Source organism: Marmota flaviventris, chromosome 2 (genome assembly GCF_047511675.1).
Source record: "Marmota flaviventris isolate mMarFla1 chromosome 2, mMarFla1.hap1, whole genome shotgun sequence".
NCBI lineage: Eukaryota > Metazoa > Chordata > Mammalia > Rodentia > Sciuridae > Marmota > Marmota flaviventris.
This window is the reverse complement of record NC_092499.1, coordinates 114596900-114618955: the sequence shown is the minus strand read 5'-3', so window position 1 is coordinate 114618955 and position 22056 is coordinate 114596900. Positions and strand designations below refer to the sequence as shown.

General features: G+C 47.4%; 1 protein-coding gene across 1 annotated transcript in view; it reads right to left on the bottom strand.

Moving 5' to 3' along the window:
• The window catches only part of Nox5 (NADPH oxidase 5), a 51265-nt gene extending 45521 nt beyond the window's left edge, over positions 1 to 5744 (bottom strand). Inside the window, exons 1-3 of the mRNA XM_027926147.3 lie at positions 5695 to 5744; positions 2461 to 2581; positions 1068 to 1218 (exon numbers count right to left, since the gene is read on the bottom strand). Coding sequence (XP_027781948.2) covers positions 1068 to 1218; positions 2461 to 2581; positions 5695 to 5744 — 322 coding nt within the window. The remainder of the gene's footprint in view (positions 1 to 1067; positions 1219 to 2460; positions 2582 to 5694) is intronic.
• Between the last annotated feature and the right edge of the window lie 16312 nt (positions 5745 to 22056).

Below are 22056 nucleotides of genomic sequence, written 5' to 3'. Positions count from 1 at the left end.
TGTAGAAAACAAGGCAGTTCCTTGAAAAATTAGACGCAGGATTATGATGTGATCTATCAATTCCACTTCTGAGTATGTACCCAAAAGAATTGAAAAGAGGGACACAAACGTATTTGTATATTAATGTCCATAGCAGCATTATTCACAGTTACCAAATGACAGAAACAATATAAGGGTCTGTTGACAGATGTATGAATAAACAAAAAATGTGGTGTGTTTGTGTGTTAGTGTGTGTGTATGTGTGTGTAATATTATTCAGACTTAAAAAGGAATGAAATCCTGTCACATAATACAACATTGGTGAAACTTGAAGACATCATATTAAATGAAACAAGCAAGACACAAAAGGACAAATATTGTATAATCCCACTTACATGAGATATCTAGATCCGTCAAATTCTCAGAGACAGAAAGTAGAAGGAGGCGGGGAGAGGAATGGGGAATTAGTGTTTAACAGTACAGAGTTTCAATTTGGGAAGATGGAAAGTTCTGAATGCACTTAATGCCAGTGAACTTTACCCTTAAAATGGTTATAATGGTAAATTTTATGTTATGTATATTTCACTATGATAAAAATGATGTTGTAAAGCAATGTATTCTTACATGAAAAATATTGATATTGTTTAATGAAAAATAAACTAGCATGGTCCCATTTTTAAAAAAGGTGTGTGGGGTGTGTGTGACCATAGAAAGAAGTTTGGTAAAATGTTATGGGAAGTGTTAGCTTTCTTTACACCATTTTGAGTTATCAGACATGTTCATGGTGAGCTTCTATCATTGTGATGATAAGAAAAAAGCAACAAAGTGATTTCTTTTTTCAACCAAAGAAAAGAACAGAAGGAAACCACCAGCTTCTGGGTAAGTTGAATCAAAGGCATGTGTTTCCTGCCCCAGAGGGGCAGAGATGGGGGACTTCAGGAGGGACAAGGAAGCCAGCCTCTTCTGAGGACCCAGGCTCAGGCCCAGGCTGGGTCTGTAGAGCCTCATGGAACTTAGCATTGAGACGGCTGGCTTCTTCCAAGGGCCCCGTCCTCCCCACCCAGCCCGTGCCCAGGAAGAGCCCTCACCATCCACGTCGTACACCTGGAAGAGGAATTTGAGTTTGTCCATGGGGTTGCCGCGGGTGAGCAGGGTGAGCGCCTCCTGCAGCTCCTCCAGGGTGATGGTGCCATTTCCGTCCGAGTCAAACAGGGTAAAGAACCGCTCTGCAAAGAAGGACTGTGGGGGGGAAGGGTGGGAGACCCGTGTGGCTGCAGACCTGCATGCCAGAGCCCCTATCGGCCTTGCAGTCTAGATCTCTGGGTGGCCCCTTACCCAACCTGGGAAAAGGGCGGGTTCCTTCCAGAATTTGTCTCCTCCCCTTTTGGGTGTCCAAGGGGTAAATGAACTTGACAGGGACTTATACAGTAGATCCAATCGACATTGTGCTTTTCTGGTTCTTAAGGCTCTCTGCAGCCTACACTTATGGCTTGTTCTTAAGAGCTGACTCAGTTATCAACAGTCGCGTACTGTGCAGCCCCTGCTTTCCAGGCCTGGCAGAAGATGCTGGAGACACACACAGGAATTAAGGTGGGTGGGGCTTGGAGTCCTGAGAGGCCTCCCTGGGGGAGGGAGGAGCTTGTCTGCCTGGGCTTCCTTCCTTTTCTCCTGGGTTCCTAGGGTAGTGCCTTTATCTTTCTATCACCACGAGTGACCTTTACCTTGAGGTGTTCACGGCCTCCTGTTTTGAAGGAACTGAATCATTAGACTGAGTGGGCCAATTGTTCCTTCCCTGTGTTTTCTGTGTTAGGACTTGCGACTTTAGTTTTCCAAGCAGTGCTTTCTGATCCACCTGGGGCACTCAAATGCTCACTGGCCAACCCCTGCCAAGGACAGGGCCACCATCCCATGTCAGCTCAGAGGATAGTTGGCTCTCTTTTCTGCTGATAAGTGCACTGTTTTCTTGGCAGGGAGGCCTGCTGCGGTTCAAAAACTTTTCCCTGGAAAGAGGCTGAAGTGAGAGCATCAGCTTTACCCTCAAGGCTAGAGGGAACTGAGAGGCTGTACTATCTCTCAATATTTCTGCTGACTTCCTACTTTGTGGGATTTCTTTTCTTCTTCCTCCTTTGATTTCTTTGTTTTTTGTACTGGGGATTGAATCCTGGGGCACATCCCCAATTCTTTTTTGTTTTTATTTTGAGACAGGGTCTCACTAAATTGCTGATCCTCCTGCCTCAGCGTCCTGAGTCACTGAGATTATTGGCATGAACCACCGCACCCAGCTCCTGTGTTGTTGGAAAACCCCAGAAGGCCATGGCTACTCAGAGGGATGGGAGGGCACCAGCAACCCCTTGCCAGCCCTTCTTAGCTGTGGGGCCTGGGGAACTCCCTGGCTCTCCTGTAAGGCCTCTGTCTTGAGAACCAGCTGCTCTTCCTCTATAAAATATAAATGCAGGGCCCCTGCTTCGGGTGGTCACTTGCCTCTTTCACATTCAGTGCTCTTTTGAATTCTTGTAGGTTGATCTCCCTGTCTTTTCCGGCAATGTTCTTGAACTGCTGTGTCACCCACTGAAGCCACTTGGCATCCTCCTCTGCACTTGTGCTGGGAGACAAAGGAGACAAACTTATGGGTTTGGGGTGGCCCTGGGCTCCAGAGGCCTCATGGTGGTGCCAGGACCTCTGCTGCGCTCTAACTCAGGCTCTGGGCCTCGCCTGCAGTACGTTCAGCTTTGACTGCGGGTCGGAACCTCCGCAGCCAGGCCTTTTCCTCCCCAAGCCTCCAGCCCTGCCTCCCCACTATGGGGGCTGGCCAAGGCTTGCATCTCTATAGGCTGTGAAAAGACAGGGCTCCCGTGGGACGGACCCCATGATAGGGATCACTCCAGATGATGATGGCTTTTCCACCTCACCTTCACACAGCTCTTCTCTGCTTTCCCATCCTTCCTACCACTCCTGCTTCATTGGATCTCTGGTGGGCCATGGCACTTTGCAGAGAGGAAATGGACTCAGAGCAATTAAGTTTCTTAGTTAAATGTATTCAGCAGGTTAGACACAGAGACAGAGCTCAAATTCAAGTCTGTTCTTTCATCCTGGTATGCCCCAGAGCCTCTGGTCCTGCTCCAACACTTCTAGAATGAGCCTGGCTCAGCCAGGACTGCAGGCCCAGGGTGCAGTCTATGCAGCCACACAGCATTGACCATCTCCCCCCATGCCCTCTGATCAGAGTTTAGTGAGGAAATTAGGACACCCCTTTCCGTGACACAGTCACAGGGCTCTTGGCAATACAAGAGGTCCCGTGGGGTTCTGGTGGGGGGATTGCTAGGAGGGGGAGGGGAAGAGTAATAGCCTCTGCCTAGCTTGTGTCCCAGCATAACTGTAATCCCCAATGGAGCGACACTCTCCAGCTCACTCCACCCTTACCAGCTTCCTCTGCTGCCTGCCAAGTGGTGCCAGGGTCCCCAGCCTGCCTTCGAGCCCTGCTGCCTACCCATTCCGTGTGACCCTCAGCATCCTGGGGCTTCACTCCTTCTTGGCTTCCTCTGCCCCTATCTTCTGTTTACCACTCTTTCCCTGACATTCCTACTCCTGAGCACTCAGGCACCTCCAAGAGCAGGTGTCCAGGTCAGGCCCAACCCCCAGGAGCTGAAGGGCAAGCCCCTGAGCAGCAGACCCTGAGAGGTGCTGAGCGCTGGGGCTCAGAAGGGTGCATTCCAATGATAACACCAGAGCTGCTGGTTTAACCCTCAGAGAGAACTCCCAAACCTTCAGAGAGGGCTTGTGAGCTACCCTTGCTTGCTCGGCAACTGTGCAAGTTATCTGACTTTTCTGTTTCTCTCGATTTGATCTCTTTATAAACATGTGTTGGAGGGCTGGGATTGTGGCTCAGTGTTAGAGCACTTGCCTAGAATGTGTAAGGCAATGGGTTTGATTCTCAGCACCACTTATAAATAAATAAAATAAATGTCCATTGACAACCAAAAAAAATTTGAAACAATGCATTATATGTTATATATGTGTGGTATGTATATGAGTATATGTTTATATATAAACACACGTATATACACACATATACATACACAGTACACTAAAGCATATATATGTGCACACATACATATGCTTTAGTCTATTGTGTATGTTTATGTGTGTGTATATATGTGTGTGTTTATATATGCATGTGTATATTTGTGTGTATATACAATAAATGTATATTTTATTGTGTGTGTGTATGCATGTATGTGGGTGTATATAAATAATGTATGCCTAACTCCACCTTCCAAATCAGCAAGTCTAGTATAGATTCCTATTTCCCAGAATGGACACAGAGAGATTTCCTCCCAGGGACCCTGAAGTGATTCAGGGTGGAGCTGTGACTAGGTCCCAAGCTCTGGGCCCCTCAAGTTCTCTGTACAGACCACCTAACCAGGTGCTTGCTGCCTCCTCATCTGTAAACACATGGTTCTAGTGAGCCACTGGGACTGTGCACCAAGAAGAGGGTTCTCCAGGCAGCCTCTTCCAAAGGCCAGTTCAAAACCCCTAGGGCCCACCTCACTCTGGAGCAGGAAGAGAGGTGGGGACTTCAGAAAAGTGCAGCTAGAAGTGGCAGGGGCTGTGTCAATGCCCACGCCAGCCTCCCACAAAGACAGGGAAGCTTCTGCATCCTCCAAGGCAGGAACACAGGTCTCCAGATTGCCAGGCACTTCATTCCTCCACATATCGGTCCCTAGCCCGTTGTCCCTTTAAGCTTTGGGGTACCCAAATGCAGTAGGTATTGTTATTATTAAATCTGTTGGGCCATCACAGAAACAAATTTGTAAAAATAGAAGGGAACTTCCAATCAGAGCTTCTCATCTCCCAGGGCCTCAACATAAGTCTATTTTAAGATTTGGCTTCTCTGAGCTTCCTAGATAGTTCCACGCCAGCCGCAGAGAACCACTATGTCAGCCCCAGCTCCACCGGCTCCCCCTCCTGAGCAAAAAATCAGCCTAAACTTTCCCTGATAGGAGCTCACTACTTCTGTAGCCACCAGGTCAGCATAGGTGCCCCTGTGCCCTTGAGTTTCACAAGTGATGACTTCCCACATGTGATGTGTCCCACGACCATCACATCTCCCTCTGACATCCAGTCACCTTCCAGCAGTTTCAAGACAGCCCTCCACAGCCCCAAACACCATCCTCCTGAAGAGCAGTGGCTCCCACATTGCATAACCTGCCTGCTGGAAGCAGGGGAGCTTGTGAAAATAAACAGTGTGACGCACCAACTCCAGTGTGAACTGGGCACCTGCACATTTAACCAGCACTCTGGATGCTTGTGACCAATTCAGGGTAGTCGAGGCCCATAATTGGAAAAGTACTGCCTTGAGAGTCGAGCAGAACTTCGCCTCTCAGGACCCCTCAGTGAGTCACTCCACAGAGCTGCGAGAACTCTGGAACACAGGCTGGGCGTAAATGCTGGCCCAGGGAGGCAGGGACTGGATTGCACCTCTCACTTCTCAGAGATGAGATCAGTGTGTCCAGCCAGCAGAATGTGAATGAACAGATAACTCTGGGAAGAGGTGAGAGGAGACTGGGACAGGGAGTGACAAGGTAAGAGCAGAACTCAGATCTCCTAACTTTTGCCCAAAGCAGACCAGCCATCCTTTCTATGTTTCCCACAAGGAAAAGAACCCCACCTTTTCCCTGCCCCTGTCATGGAAAGCTGGACAAATGAGCCACTCACCCTCTGCAGCCTTCAGGGTCTGGCCCAGCTGGTTCTTCAGTCAGCCTCATTCTTTCCCTGTCTTCCAGACCACAGGCTGCAGCCACACTCCAGCTCCTCCTCCCTGACTTTTCTGAAGACCTGCTCACAGCCACAGCCCCTCAGCAAGCCCCGTGCTGGCTGATGCCTTGCTTGGTCCAGAGAAATTTCAACCAGAAGGCCTGGAGCAGGGGTGGAGCAAGGGTTTTATAGGGAAGGATGTTGGCTGTCTTCCATCCAATCCAGGGTCTTTCACTTTTCCTTCCTCAAAGAGACTGCTGTGCAGTGAAGGGGTCGGGGGTCATGGAAAACTTACCAACACCCTATGTCCGGCTCTACTTAGTGCCACTTTGTAACCATAGTATCAATTCTCAACAAAAATGTTTGGGCACTTAGTCTGAGCTGTGTACTGTGCTAAGAACTTTCCACGTATTGTTCACTTTAATACATCATACAGCCTGGCTTGGAGGGCATCTCTAGCATCATTCTAAAGGGAAGCGCGGAGAGGCAAAGCAGCATGTCCAGGTGGCTCAGCATGAGTTCAATCTGTGCTGGGCTTATTCTGGAGACTGCTATGCCTATGCATGGAGCTAAATTCTGCCCCAGCGTATGTATAAAGATATATTGGAATAATCAGGTGCAGAGGTTCCCAGCTCAAAGAGCCTGGAGTAAAGATCTCCCACAGGAAAAGAACCCCACCTTTCCCCTGTCCCTGTCATGGAAAGCTGGAAAAATGAGCCACCCACCCTCTGCAGTCTTCAGGGTCTGGCACAGCTGGTTCTCTAGAAAGCCTCATCCTTTCTCTGTGTTCCAGACCACAGGTCCCAGAAAGGCTGCTGTCCAGATAGCAGCCTGTGTGCTAAAAGCTCTTTTAAAAAAAGCAGCCAGAGAAATTGCCTACGTCCCCAGATATGGTCACCGTGCAACTAGAATTCAAAGTGCTTTTTACTTTTCCTCTTGCCTTGCAAGAGATGAGCTCCAAATGATAACTCTGACCATCTGGTGCAGATTAGGACCACCTAGTGGAGATTTTAGATGTCTCTGATTGTGATATTATGATGATACATATTTTCACCCACAATTCCTGGCTCATAACTCTATTTTCAAAGTGGGCCAGAGAAACTAAAATTTCTCTTCCCCAAGGGAAGCTGTAGAAACTATTATTCCCTCAACTTTCTGTCATGGAGCAGATCATAAAGAAATTCTCTGACCTACTTTGTCAGATCATCAGACCCCCATATCTCAGAAGGAGTCCTGCTCATACCCAGCAAGAAAGAGTGCTACATAGGGAGGCTGAGTCGAATCTGGACAGACGGGCCTCACAGGGTTTCCCAGTCTAGTACGTGTAAATCATAACTTTCTTTCTCTCTCTCTCTCTCTCTCTCTCTCTCTCTCTCTCTTTCTGTGCTGGGGGTTGAACCTAGAGCTTCACACATTCTAAACACATGCTCTAACCACTGAACTATACTCCCAAACCAGACCATAACCAGATCATGCCCAGCACACTTTTACATGACTGTTCAAGCTTCAATGGTGCCGACACAACAAAACTTCCATGAAAGCCCCGAAGGCCAGTGTTCAGAGAGCTTCCAGCTATCTGGACACGTGGTAGTTACTTGAAGCCATCCTGCCCTTTGCTTATGCCTTTCCCTGTGCATCTCTTCATCTGTAATTTTGTAATGTCCTTTATAATAAACCAGTACACGTGTGTGTCAGCCACCTTTTCATCACTCTGACCAAAATAACCTAACAAGAACAACTTAGAGGAGGGAAAGTTTATTTGGGGCTCATGGTTTCAGAGGTTCAGTCCATGATCAGCCAGCTCCATTACTCTTTGCCTGAGTGAGCCAGAGCACCGTGGCAGAGGGGCATGGTGGAGGAGCGCTCTCGCATCATGGCAGCCAGGAATCAGAGAGAGAGAGCAAGCAAGGTGCCAGGTAAATATAAACCCCAAAGGCACACTCCCAGTGACCCAGCTCCTCCAGCCATGGCCCACCTGCTGATCTCCCATACAGAAGTCTTTTCCAACTATTGATCCATCAAATTAATTAATCCATGAATTCGGTTACAAGCTCTCATGATCTGATCAATCCACCTCCTGCATTAACGCGGGAGCTTTTGAGGGACATCTCATACCCAAACCTTAACAATGGGTTCCCCCTGAGTTCTGTGAGCAACTTTAGAAAATTAATTGAACCCAAGGAGGGGGTTGTGGGAACCCTAATTTACAGCCAGCCTGACAGAAGCACAGGCAAAACACCCTGGAACTTGAGACTGGCATCAGAAGTTGGGAGCCAGTCTTGGGAGCTGGGCCCTAGATCTGTGAGATCTGATCCTGTCTCCAGGTAGACGGTGTCAGAGCAGAATTAAATCAGAAGACACTGAAGAATTACTTGTTGATTACTACTGGGGAGAAGTCGTCACACATTTTGGGATTGCAGAAGTGATCTGAATTGTGAGTGTAGCATAGGAGAAACTAAGCTGAAGTTTGCTTTTTCTACTCAATGGTTAACTTCTAAAATTAGGGAATAATTACTGCTTTTCTTTGTTTCTTATTTTGGGAGGTTGCCAGGGATTGAACTCAGGGGTGCTCAACCACTGAGCCACATCCCCAGCCCTATTTTGTATTTTATTTAGAGACAGGGCCTCACTGAGTTGTTTAGTGCCTTGCTTTTTTGCTGAGGCTGGCTTTGAACTCGCGATTCTCCCGCTTCAGCCTCCGGAGCCACTGGGTTTACAGGTGTGCACCACCGTACCCTGCTTTGTTTCATTTTAAAGAGTGGTAAACACAAATTCCTCCATGCCACAGTCCGGCTGCAGCAAAATAACCGGGGGGTGACGAACAACTTGTGTAGATTGATACAGCAGGAGTAGGAGCCCTTTATTGTAGGACAACAGAGGTATATATACATTCCACACAGCTTATCTTAATTAGCATAAACTAGATACATCAGTCAACCAATAAGGAATCTCCACACTTAATGGCTCGCTGGCTTTACTTCACAAACCACTCCCTCTGGCAAAATGCCAGGCGCCATCCAGACTTGTTTACAGACTCTAACATTTCCCCCTTTTGTTTAATTTAAATAACGACCATAGTGGTTTTTACACAAACACCATAAATAATCTGCTACAAGCAGAAGGGGAGGATACAACATGTCACAATACCAAGCCAATTGATGGCTCCATGCAAGAAGCCCTTGGAAAAATTATACCAGCAATGACACCGTTAGCCAAGATACCAAGTTACAATTTGTTGTAGATTACAGTTTGTCTCAGTCCAGGTAAAGCAGTGTCTCAATAGATTAACTCACAGTCCAGGTAAATCACAGTCCAGGTAAGTTCTGCAGGCAGCTAGCTTGATCCGAAGTCTCGTCCGGTTCTCAGCAACACTGGAAATTCTTCCACCCTCGTCCTCACCGGCACTGGGACGAAGGCAGGAACTCCAGCAATGATGTTAAAGAAAATCCTGTAGTATTCCAGCAGGCACTAAGAAAACAACCTTCTGGAAAATTTAGTACATTATCTCAAGGTTTTTTACATTTGAAATAGGCCTTAATATAGTGCTCATTACTCATTAGCTTCCGGGTGTGGGAGAACCATTGTAGTTACTGGCCTTGGAAATGATCAAACTTCAGGGACGCTGGCCGGTCTTCCGCCTGCAGCGTCCCAGGCAGCCCCAGACGGCCCCGGGGAGAGTCAGGGGAGTGTTCGGACTCAAACTGCTTCCGGGCACAGATTTGGATTTGGGCTCTCGCAATGGCATCCCACTCCCCGGTGGGGGGCAGGGAAGAGCCGGTTGCAGCCAGCCGCTTGAAAAGTCCTTGCTGCGCCATAACTGGCTTGAGCACGTGGCAGCCGCCATGCCAATTCACGCACCCTCCGGTAACGAAAAGTATTCAGTAATAGCCTTTTGCTGCAACTTTTTTCCTGATAATCCTTCCTCCTCTGAACTTTCTTTTTCTTTCTGACTAGAGTTCCTGGGCTTCTATCAACACATGTCCTAACTGCTCTTGGTTCCACTGGGGTGCCTTCTTCCCTTAGTGATTTACTTCTCACCCCTTCCATATTTTCATCACAAAGACAATACAACATTTCAAGACAAAACAAGACACAAACATACTGTATCAATCTTCTCCATTTTCTCGAAATGGCCATTTTTCCTCTCGCCCTATCTGCCTAGGGACGAGCAGATTTGCTCCCGTCCTATCTATGGACGGGCAGCTTTTTTTTTCGTCACTTACCCCCGAGTGTCCCGGGGCTCCCCATACGGGCTACCATCTGCCACAGTCCGGCTGCAGCAAAATAACCGGGGGTGACAAACAACTTGTGTAGATTGATACAGCAGGAGTAGGAGCCCTTTATTGTAGGACAACAGAGGTATTTATACATTTTACACAGCTTATCTTAATTAGCATAAACTAGATACAGCAGTCAACCAATAAGGAATCTCCACACTTAATGGCTCGCTGGCTTTACTTCACAAACCACTCCCTCTGGCAAAATGCCAGGCGCCATCCAGACTTGTTTACAGACTCTAACATTTGCCAGGCGCCATCCTGACTTGTTTACAGACTCTAACACCTCCATATTAAAGAGCTCCTGGGGTAGTTGCCACACCAGGACCTCTGAGCCATGAGTGCTCACTCAAAGCCCCTATTTGCCTCTCATATTTCTGTGTGCACAGGCTCAGCAGGTTCTCATTTGCACCAGTCCCAGTACAAGACAAGGTCTGCAAATCAGGGACATGCTTCTGGAAATGCTCTCTGGACTTTGCCAGAGAGCAAATCCACTGGGCCCAAATGGTTTAAGACAGAATATCAGCAGGGTTTCCAGAAAATTCCCCCTTTAACGGGGCACTGTTCCAGGCTTTGGGCTGTGATAACAGCATCTCAGAAGTCCCAGTTTTGTGATCTTGAGGCTTGATTTATTTTTCTTAGAGTCAGAGTAGAAAAAACCTTCAAGGTCATCCAGTTCAGCCAGCCTTCTCTAGCTTCAGTCCCTTCTCGGCTGTCCCCAGAGCACCTGGTGGTCACCAGCTGTGACTTATACACTTCTGGTCATGGGATGCACACTTGCTTGGGAAACAGCAGTTTATGGGGCTACTTGGACTATTCAAATAGTCCTTCTCATACTGGGATGGAGAGAGAAGTAGAAAATCATTCCATTAAATTATTTCAGAAACAGTGGGTAGGAAATGATTCTTTTGAGGAAGTAAGGCAAGCAGTAAATCTGAAGTACGTTTTCAAGCTATCATCAGTTAAGGGGGACGAATCAAGAAGGAGAAAAGGTGAGAAACAGCTGCCTGGGTCCCCACTGTCATTGTGCACCTCTGTGGAATGAAGACACATGACTCCATTCAACAAATAGTAACAAAATACTTACTATGTGCCAGGCGCTATCTGGGTATCCAGGGGTGAGTAAAATAAACCCGCAGTATACATGCAGGTATAGGAATGGGTCAACAGGGAGCATCAAGAAGGGAACATCAGGAGGACTCGATTTGAGGTGGGTGGAGGCGCATGAATAAGTTTGCCAGGTAGGAAAGGAAACAGTCCTGACAGCAGGAAGATCATAAGCAAAGGTGGAAGATGAGTTCATACAGCCAGACACAGCTCCCATGTAGCTACTCGATGACAAGGTGAGGGACAAGTTTGAAAGCAGAGCTGGAGCAGGGACAGGAGTCAGAGCAGATAGGCTCTGTTATGAGGAAAGCTAAAAGTTAGGGCTGCCCTGAGAGCCAGGAAGCCAGGGAAAAAGGTCAAGCAGATGCTTGCCACAGTTCTAACAGAAGTCCAATTCATATCCTACATCTGGGTAAAAGCTTTTAAAAGGAAAACAATGAACACTGGGAAAATGTATTTCTCATATCTTCCTTTTTTATTTGCTCTTTTTAGTTATACACGGCAGTAGAATGTATTCTGGAATGTTATACATACATGGAGTATAACTAATTATAATTAGGACCCTAGCCTTATGGTTGTATGTGATGTGAAGTTACCCTGTTCGTGTGTTCATAAATGAGTGTAGGAAAGTTGTGCCCGATTAATTCTACTGTCCTTCCTATTCCCTTCCCTTCATTCCCCTTTGTCTAATCAAATGAACTTCTATTCTTCCCCTCCCTACCCTCCCTTGTTGTGGGTTAGCATCCACAGATCAGAGAGAACATTGGGCCTTTGGTTTGGGGGATTGGTTATTTCACTTAGCATGATATTTTCCAGTTCCATCCATTTGCCAGCAAATGCCATAATTTCATTCTTCTTTAAGGTTGAGTAATATTCTACTGTGTATATAAACCACATTTTCTTTACCCATTCATCTGTTGAAAGGAACCTAGTTTGGTTCCACAGTTTAGCTACTGTGAATTGTGCTGCTATAAACATTGATGTGTCTCTGTCACTGTAGAAAGCTGATTTTAAGTCCTTTGGGTATATGCTGAGGAGTGAGATAGCTGGGTCAAATATCTTCTTTCTAAAAATCCTATTGGAAGGGCAGACACCCTTCCCATAACTTTTTTTTATATGATAACAAAAGTTAAAAATAGTAATTACAGAAAATCAGAAAAATACCTAGAAGTACAAAGAGAGAGAGAGAGAGAGAGAGAGAGAGAGAGAGAGAGAGAGAGAGAGAGAGTTTTAAGCACTATAATCCACTCACCCAGATAAACTCATTCCTGAAGTTGAGTGTTTCTTCCCAGACACGTGCAGAGGCAGCTCAGCCTGGAGTTTAGGGTGGTGCTGTGGCTGATGAGCTCATTTGCATGAGCTGGGCTGTTTTATGGGAAAGGGGCCATTTGAGGAGAGCTGGCATGGAGGGCTTGGGGTTCACCTGGGAAGAGGGGAGGAGAGCATGGGTCTGTTCCCCAGCTCTGCTCTCTGAAGAAAGAAGGGGATGCTCTCCCTGATACTCAGGGAACTCAGGATGGTCACTGGTTCTTTTTGGACCCTTAAGGGTCTGGACTTTTGAAGGCCCAGGAGGTCACCGTTGCACTGGGAGTTGCTTTCCAAAAGGAGATCAGCTACAGGACAAGAAGAAAGAGATGACCTCAAACAGCTGCCAGGAAGTAGATAGCCCAGGAACACGAGGGCAGGATGTGAGCAGGCTGGCTTCTGAGCACACGTAGGACACCCCGTTGGCCACCCCATAAACAACTAGGGTAAATTGGGAGTGAACTGAGGGAGATCGGGATCCTACAGTCAGTAAAAGGTGGGCACAAATGCTGATGTCACTTCCTTCACACCCTCAAGCTGGAGTCAGAAAAGTAAGGAGCAGCAACTGGGGACTCGTGGTCAAGACGCACTGAGCGCACTGAGGCCTCCTCAGCGGTGCTTTGCACAAGGCCACAGCAGAGAAAGCTGTTTTCAAAAATTTAGAAGACCAGCTGCTCTCCAAAATAAGATAAATGTTTCTGTTGTCCCGAGATTGGAAGAAAGAGGCAATGACAAGGGAGACAGAAGCTTTCCTCGGTCCTCCTCAGCTCTGGGGGCAGAGCAGGTGAAGGCTGCTGGGAGCCACCGCTGGGAAGGGATCAGGGCAAAGAGCTCACAAAATCTGGACTGGCCGTTGCCTGGGATGATGGTTTCTATTTTGTACTCAGGAAGAAAGGAGAGATGCCCTCGCCTAGCCAGGTGCTGGACAAGGCCAGTTGCTGCCTGATGAACGAGACCATGATACCCTCAGGATCTCCCTGGACAGAAGCCTCAAGCCACCAAGGAAAGGGCAACATAACTGTGGGCTCAGTAAGCAGGGTGGAAGCCACCACTGTACCTCTAAATGAAGACTGAGCATGTGCACACATACACACGTGCGCGCGCACACACACACCCCCCATTACCATTCCAAACCACCCAGCAAACTGGGATTCCAGAAAGACCAAAGTTGGGGGAGGGGAGAATGCTAAGAAAGACAGCCAATCAAAACAACCATAGGGAGAAGAATTTATATTTTAATAAATGAAAATAGTAGAATTTCGCACTGGGTACCTGTGATCCCAGCAGTTCAGGAGCTGAGGCAGGAGGAGGATCATGAGTTCAAAGCCAGCCTCAGCAAAGGCGAGGCCCTAAGCAACCCAGAGAGACCCTGTCTCAACATAATATATAAAAAAGGGCTGAGGATGTGGCTCAGTGGTTGAGCACCCCTGGATTCAATTTCTGATACCAAAAGTAAATAAATACATAAAATAAAGGTATTGTGTCTTCTTACAACTAAAAATATGGAGAAAAAATTTAAAAAGACTTTGATAAATATAATAATTCAATATTTATATATTTATTTATTTGGTACCGGGGATTGAACTCAGGGGCACTGGACCACTGAGCCACATCCCCAGCCCTATTTTGTATTTTATTTAGAGACAGGGTCTCACTGAGTTGCTTAGCACCTCACTTTTGCTGAGGCTGGCTTTGAACTCATGATCCTCCTGCCTCAGCTTCCTGAGCTGCTGGAATTATAGGCATGTGCCAGTGTGCCCAACATCATTCAATATTTTAAAGGAATTTAATAAGTAGTTTATTTTTAGGTGAAGTACAGTGGAAGAGAGGAAGTAGGACTCCTGAGGCAGCACTGAGGAATTTACCAGGAATAATTTTGTAACTTTTTCCACTCACCAACATATGTTAAATATTTGTCCATACTATTAAATATGAATGTGTCAAAATGTGATACACTAGTACTCTATGTTGGTGCATTGATTTTCTTATGCCACACCACAACCATGAACATGTTTGTGAGAAATCTTGAGATGAAATCTTTGTCCGAGTTCCCAAAGATTTCTCCAGAATGGATTTCCCAAAGGGGAATTGCTAAACTGGCCAAAGTCTTGATATAGCTAAAATAGCTTCCCAAAAACCTTGAACGAATTTTTATTCCCACCCAAGTCTGTTTTGCCAATACTTGGTAATATTAGGGATGACTTTTTAAAATATTTGTCCTGTTAGACAACAAATAAACGAATCAAAAAACTGTTTTATTGCTTTTAGTCAGTATTAAGGAAGTAAAACATCTTTGTAGGAGGAAAAATAGTGAAGTCCTCATTTCCTTATTTCTTAGGTAAAGTGAGTCATCTTCCACTGTAAGGGAAAATGACTTAAAAATCCTGCCACGCTCACAATTTGTTTGTGGTCTGTTGTTTTGGTTTCTGTAATAAGGTACTTTTTTTTTCCCCCTACATTTTCCCCAAAAGTTATGTTTTCCCCCTACCCCTACAGTAGATCGTCATCTTAGGCCTAATTTCAGTCCTGAGCCTGCAGCCTGAGGGGTTTCCTTGCTTGGTATGGGGGCGAGGTACAGCTTCGGCCACTTCCATCTGCCAGGATGCCACAGGAGTGACCCGCCTGGAGCCTGCCTACCCTCAGCTCTCCAGGATCTCCGTTACCCCTCCTGGCCCTCCGTCTCTCTTTTCCTTTCTCTGCTGGGTCATTCTCTCTCTAGACATTGCCAGATTTCTCTCTCTTCTTAATAGCAAGACTTCAGGGCTGGAGCTGGAGCTCAGTATAGCTCAGAGTGCTTAGCAAGCCCAGAGCCCTGGGTTGTCTTGAGTACTGGGAAAGGAAGGAAGGAAGGAGAAAAACTTCTTGAAAAGTTTCCTATACTCATTCTCCACTTCTTATTCTTTCTTTCTTTCCTGTTGTCTTGAATCCACTCCAGTAAGACTTCTGTCCCCCAAAGAAATCTCTCTTAATGAGATCACCAGTAACTGTTGAACCCAGCCTAATTCCATCTTAAGACTAGGAACCATCTCGTCACAAAGTCATGAAGAGTTCATTTCTGTTTTACTGGAAAATACTAATATTTCTATTTGGCCTGATCATACTTTGATGTTTTAAAAACTTGCCTGGGATTCCTGCCCGAGCTCTGAACTCACCCATGCCTGGCTCTCCTTGACCAGAAAACCACCCTCCCTGAAATCCCAGCTGCTCCTCATTAACTCTGATGTTGGAATCGGAGTCTGCTCCCTACCTTGAGAGGTCGAGCCACGTAGATCATTAACCTGCCATCTGCCCTTGTACTAAGCTTGCCTGAGCCCTGTCAGCTCTAAGTTCCCAAGACACCCCGCTTTGTAACTTTTTGTGTCAGCTGCTGTCCTCTGGGTGGGGTGGCCGCTGGTCAGCCCTCTTGTGTATACCATATAAGCTTGCTTTAATTTGGTTTAAAATTGGAGTCGGAGGTCTTTTCTCTGTGTCGCGGGTTCAACATAACCTCTCCTGGCCAAACCCAGTCGGAGGTGCTCTCGGCCCTCACAGCCTTCCACAGAGGTGTGTGTTCTTTCCTTCTTGAACCAGCTCCTTCCCTTGACTCCTGGGACCCATCCTCTGCAGGTCCCCTCCCAGCCCCCATCTCCTTCTCAGAGTCCTCACTACTGATGGAAGCTGTGTTCTCACCTGACCTTCAAAAGCTGGGCCCAGCCTTCGCACCTCTTTTCCGTGTTACCTGACTTCCCTGGAGAGCGCATCTAACTTCATGGTTTTCAAGATCATCCGCAGGAGAACGCCTGCAATTCCAGCTCCAGCCCCAGTCTTGGCCCAGAGCTTGGGCTCGTGGTCCCGCTGCTTACCTAACATTCCCATTTGGGTGTCAATATGCATCTTTTTAAAAATTATTTTGTTGTTGTAGATGGACATGATACCTTTATTTATTTATTTATTTTTTAAATCCTTTTTTTTAAATATTTATTTTTTAATTTTCGGCAGACACAACATCTTTATTTGTATGTGGTGCTGAGGATCGAACCCAGGCCGCACGCATGGCAGGCGAGCACGCTACTGCTTGAGCCACATCCCCAGCCCAATACCTTTATTTATTTATTTACACACGGTGCTGAGGAGAGCACCCAGTGCCTCACAAGTGCTGGGAAGCGCTCCAGCACTGAGCCCCAGCCCCAGCCCCCTCCCCCTCCATGTGCATCTTCACATGTCTTGAACTGGACCTGTGGTGTCCCTAACTCTCAGTCATCCCAGGGTTCTCAGCAGATGACACCCTCCTGATTTGTCTAGAACACTTGTATTTACCTCTTTCTTATGGACCTGGCACCTGCTCACAGGCAAATACTGTTGCTTCTACATTGGAAATGCATCCAGCATTCCCCACTTCTCACCCTTTCTGACAAAGCTACCACCACCCACACCCAGACTACTCTAAGCCTCCTAACCTGCCTCCTCATTCCAACCTCACTGCTGAAAGTCTCTTCTTTCTTCAACTGCTGTGGAGATCCTGTTTAAATATTAAGTCGGATGAGGTCACTTCCCTTCTTCAAACCTTCAGGCAGCTTCTCACTTAGAATTATCCCCAGAACTCCCAAAGCCCCTCCATGACATAGCTTCATAGCCTGTCTGCTCTCATCTCTTGCTTATTCCCTTGGTCACATGGTCCCAGCTATAGTGCTGTCAGTATTTCTCCAACACACAGGTCACATTTCTACCCCAGGGCCTTTGCACTGATTATTCCTTTGCTTAGAACAGTCTTATCCCAGAGATCCACAAGGCTTACTTCCTCACTGCCTTCAAGCTTTGTTTATATCACACCTTCTCAATGAATTCTACCCGGAGACCCTGGCTTAAAATTAGATCTCACTCACCCCAAACTACTGTCCCTGTCCCCCTGCTCCACTGTTTTTCCCACAGCACATATCATCTTCTAACATGCTCTAGAAGGTGCTTATTTAGTGGGTTTATTGGGTTTGCCTGCCTCCCACCACTAGTTCATTCTATGAAGCTCCATGAAGATATGGTCCTGAATCTGTTTTATTCTCAAATGAATCTGGAGAGACAAGAACAGTTGCTGGACAGTTGTTGGAGTCACACAATATTATGTGAACCAAGTGAGCTGGCTGCAGCAGTGTCCTATGGGGCATCTCTTGTCTCCAGTCAACGGCCCCACACCCCAGGCCAGCTGCCTGAAGGACAGGCACAAATCAGCAGAGGCCAGTTCTGCTCCTGGCCTGCAGCCTTGCTGTGAGACTTAGGCCAGTCGCCCCCTCCCCTCTACAGGGCCCATTTGCTCCATGGAGATAGCTTTCCTGTGCTCTCTGCCTAAGGACACAGTGTGAGAACAGACACGGGGTGTGTGTGTGTGTGTGTGTGTGTGTGTAAAGCCCAAAGGGTTGTTTTCCTGCACATTATGCAATCCATGTCTGAGACAGAGGTGCAGTAGGAGCTGTGTACTTGTGAGCTCTGAAGATACACCCCACCCCCACCCCATGGGCTTCTGACACTCAGTTTGGCCCTCCTGGGGTTAAAAAAAAATGCAGAGGTTCTATTTTCTGGTTTTCTGCAGATATAAGTAAGGTTTATTCTAATGAGATGAAATGTGGCCTATCCCCTCCCCAACCCCACCCTGCTGGGGTTGAAATCAACTTCTTATGGAAAATAGGGCAGGTAAGTTCCTCCAACATCATTCTAGGTGAGTTTTATTATTATTTTGAACTGATACAAAAAACTTTCAGAGAATACTGCATTTCCACCTTTTAGTCTGCGGCCAGCGCAGACGGTAAACGGTTCAGTCACGCAGGAAAATTCTCAGGGAGTTTGAAATAAAGACACAGACACACAGTTTTACCTTTAAACCAAGCTCCTGGACGGCTCCTCATGCTCTCTGCCTCAAGCTCCCCAGGGGGCAGCGAGGTTTTACAGAAGAGGCTAGCAAGAGAGAGCAAGCAAGGGAGAGGGCTTTTATTGGGGAACTAAGCATTCTGGGGAAAATCCTGTCCAATGAAGGTCAAGGGGGCAGTGTTGCAAGGTCAGGTGAGGTGACTGGATCTTTAGGATAGTGGTGAGACACACATCCACACAGACATGTTCTCGAACCCAAGAAGGGTGAGGAAAGTCCTGCCACATCTCTGCGACTGGACGCCTCATCACCCAACCGGGGAGGAAACTCAGTCACGAGCGAGGATGGTCTCCCACATCCACCCATTTTTTTCTTACTTTCTACTTGAGCCCTAGCAGGCCTGGACGCATCTTCCTCCTCTCGCATCCCTCGAGGGTGTGGCCAGCAGTGGCAGCTCCACCAGGAGTTGTTGCTTTGACGCTTGTTGGTTTCCTGGGCCCGGGGTGCTGTCCTTCAACTTAAAGGCAAACTTAGTAGACCTGTCCCACAAGCAGCCTTGGGCTCACGGTGAGCACAGGCAAGTGTGGGATGTCTCTCAGTTGCAAAATCCTTGTGCAAACGTCATCTCATGAAATCCCAACCAGACCTGCAGGGGATGGACTTCTGCAGGTCAGGAAGGTTGTCAGACAAGCTGCGGGGCAGAGATGCTGTGTGTGAGTTAGCTCAGAGCCTGAGCCAGAATGCTCAGCACCCAGCCCCTCCCCTCTGTCTGCCGCAGAGACACCTCCTCTGTATAAGGTGCCCACTCATTTCCCACACTGAACCCTCGCAGGGGCTGCTTCTTCTGCTAGGATGCTTCTGGGAGCTGTCAACCCTCAAAGTCCGCCTCCTGGACATCTTTGGCATTGCCTCCGCCCCAGAGTTACCCTGTGTTCCTGCAGCCTTTACTAACTGGCTCACAAATTTGGCATGACGTGCCGTCTTGCAGTATCTCGTACTGTTGCTTTTTAAGGTAATTGGGCCATGGGCTGTCACTTAACTTTGTGTATATCTCTTGTCTTCTCAACTAGCCTGTCAGCTCCAGGGAGGAAGGTCCACCTCCACTCATTCACTACTTCACTTGAGCATTCATTGAAGAATTACTTCATGCCATCCCAGAGCTACATCAACAATCATGAGGAACGGGCTTCCTGCCCTCACAGAGCTTCTAATCCTTGCTTATTCTTTATATCCCCACAGCAGCAGGTATAACCTCCCTGAACCCAGCGGACAAGACCTAATAGTGACAGTCTCTGGCCAGCAAGTTCTAGCCTGTCTCTTTGATCTGGGCAAAGTCCAGCAGGGACTTTTTTACATAGAAAAGCAAGAAAAAGGGCTGAGGTTGTGGCTCAACGGTAGAGCGCGCTCGCCTAGCATGGGCGAGGCCCTGGGTTGGATCCCCAGCACCACATAAAAATAAATAAATAAAGGTATTGTATCCAACTACAACTAAAAAATAAATATATAAAAAAAAAAGAAAAGCAAGAAAGACCGCAGAGACTTCTGTGTGAGGTGGATTCTGAATGGCAAACCCAGAAAGGAATTCCACTGGGCCTGCTCCTAGGACCCATTGGGAGCCCCACACATGAAAGGGTCACAAGTCCTTAAGTCCTCGAGTGGCCTTAATGCTCACCAAAAGAATGTTGGTAGCACAGATGGGGAACTGAGGTACACAGAGGTTTGGGGCTGGGCTGGAACTGGACTCCCAGCACTGTGTTCTTTTCCCAGTACCTCACTAAAGCACAATTTCCAAGGAAGTTGAGTGGGCTGGGGGCCCTTGAGAAACTGTGGGGGCAGGTAAGCTAGATTATTTAGAAAGGAGGGCTAACGGGGGCTCAGATGTATTTAAATAAAGGACATGTGTTTAGTGACTGCAGTGATCGCCGCACAGTGCTGAACACATTACAGTGCTGAAAGAACACAACACGGAGTCACCCACACAACGGCATGCTAGAGACACCTTCCAAACCTTCAGGCCACAAGCTGGTGTGCGGACACTGCACACAGGAGGCCTGGGAGGCCAGGCCTGAGCCCTGGGGTCCTCAGGAGCAATGGATGCCATGGCGACTAGAAGGTACAAGACCCTCTGTCCAGACTGCCAAGTCCTTGGGGGAAAAGAGAAGTCCAGGAAGAAAAGAGAGTTTAAGGACATGACGACACCAGACTTCTGCTCAGTCTTGCTGAAGGAAGGCCCTAGAAGACTTTAATTTTCTTTTAATAAGAGCAAGACATGCACATAGTGAAAACTGAGACAGTACAAGAGAGTAAGCAAGAAAAAGTCTCTCCTTCCCCAGTCCCGCCCAAAAGGAAGAATTTGTTCACTGCTCCTTAGGGGACTGGAGAACCTTCATTTGACTGTAGGAAGCAAAAGGCTACCCCTCCAGGGAGGGGGAGGGGTGGGCTCTGACAGCTTTTGTTCTTTCCTGGTAGATCAAAAGCAGCAATAAATGATACAAATTAATTTCTTGGTGAATTGATGTGCTACATTAAACTTTCAATAAATTCTTCTCCTTTAATTCAGGTATGTTCTGATAGAGTAAAAGGAAACTATGGTGAGAAGTAAAGGAGAGCGGTAAATCAGCTTTCGGGGAGGAGTGGGCTGGAAAAGGGAACACTTGGTGGCCCCTGAAGGTTGAGCAGTTCTTCACAAGGTGAAGAAATGAGGAGAGCTATTAAAAACTTGGCTCTAAAACTGTGGTCCAGAGATTTCCACGTGGCCGTGGTCCCAACCCCTCTGCCTCTCCAGGATTTAAAGAGCAGGTTCAGGTGAACGCAGAGCCTGGAGTGAGGTGGTGCCCCAGCCAGGACACATTCGCTCAGTGAGGAGCCTGTGATGTGCGCATGTGCCCGAGCCACCAGATGCCTCACTACTCTGGCCCTATGCCCAGTGATCCAGGAATGGTAGGGACTATTGTCCCCAGGAAGTCCCCTTGCTCAGACTGTGGTCCCTCTGTGTGAGAAAGAGGAAGAAAAGGGAAGGGAAAGGGTTGGGGGAGAGGAAACAAAAGAAGGCAAGGTGGGGAAAGGCAAGGAGAGCGCTTCAAGTCTGCTTTGGGGACAGTTTCAGGTCACCACCCTGACACCAGAGAGGGGTAGTCTTCAGGGTCTAATATTTCCTTCCTCTGGGATTTTCAAGATCTTGGCACCTCTTAAAAAACAGAAAGCAAGAATAATATTTTTATTTCTTCCAACCAAATGCCTATATTTGTAGTTACTGATCTTATTCCAAGAACCAATTCCTAGGAAGTTGGATTCAGACATAAATTTACAGAGTTTTGGATCAACCTGAGATTTCTTCCCTATTTAAGCCAAGAGGCACCACACCCACCCCCTCCTCCTCCTCTTCTGCAGAGTCTCCACTCTCTAGCCACCTCCTCAAGTGGAGGGTGGTGGAAAGGGCCTTGTCTTGGGCAGTGGGGGACTTAGGGTTCTGGTGCCAGCTCCCACTCCTGGGTCACCTCAAGGAAACTACCTCTACCCTCTGGGCCTCAGCTTTCCCATCTAGAAATGAAAAGCACCACTAGATCTTTCATAGGAAAAAATCTGCATACACAAATTTGAGAGGTCAGTTCAAATTTACCTACATGAGTGAAAATGACTTTTTAAGTGTTTGCAAGTCATTGGAATAAGGAATGTCTAAGGCATCTCTTCTAAGCTCAAAGGTGGGCATGGAGGCTTCTTTCTGTAGCTGGGTGCCCATAGCCATCCACCAGTTCCCATCATGTCATATACATGTCACCTGGGCACCACACAGCATGGTGG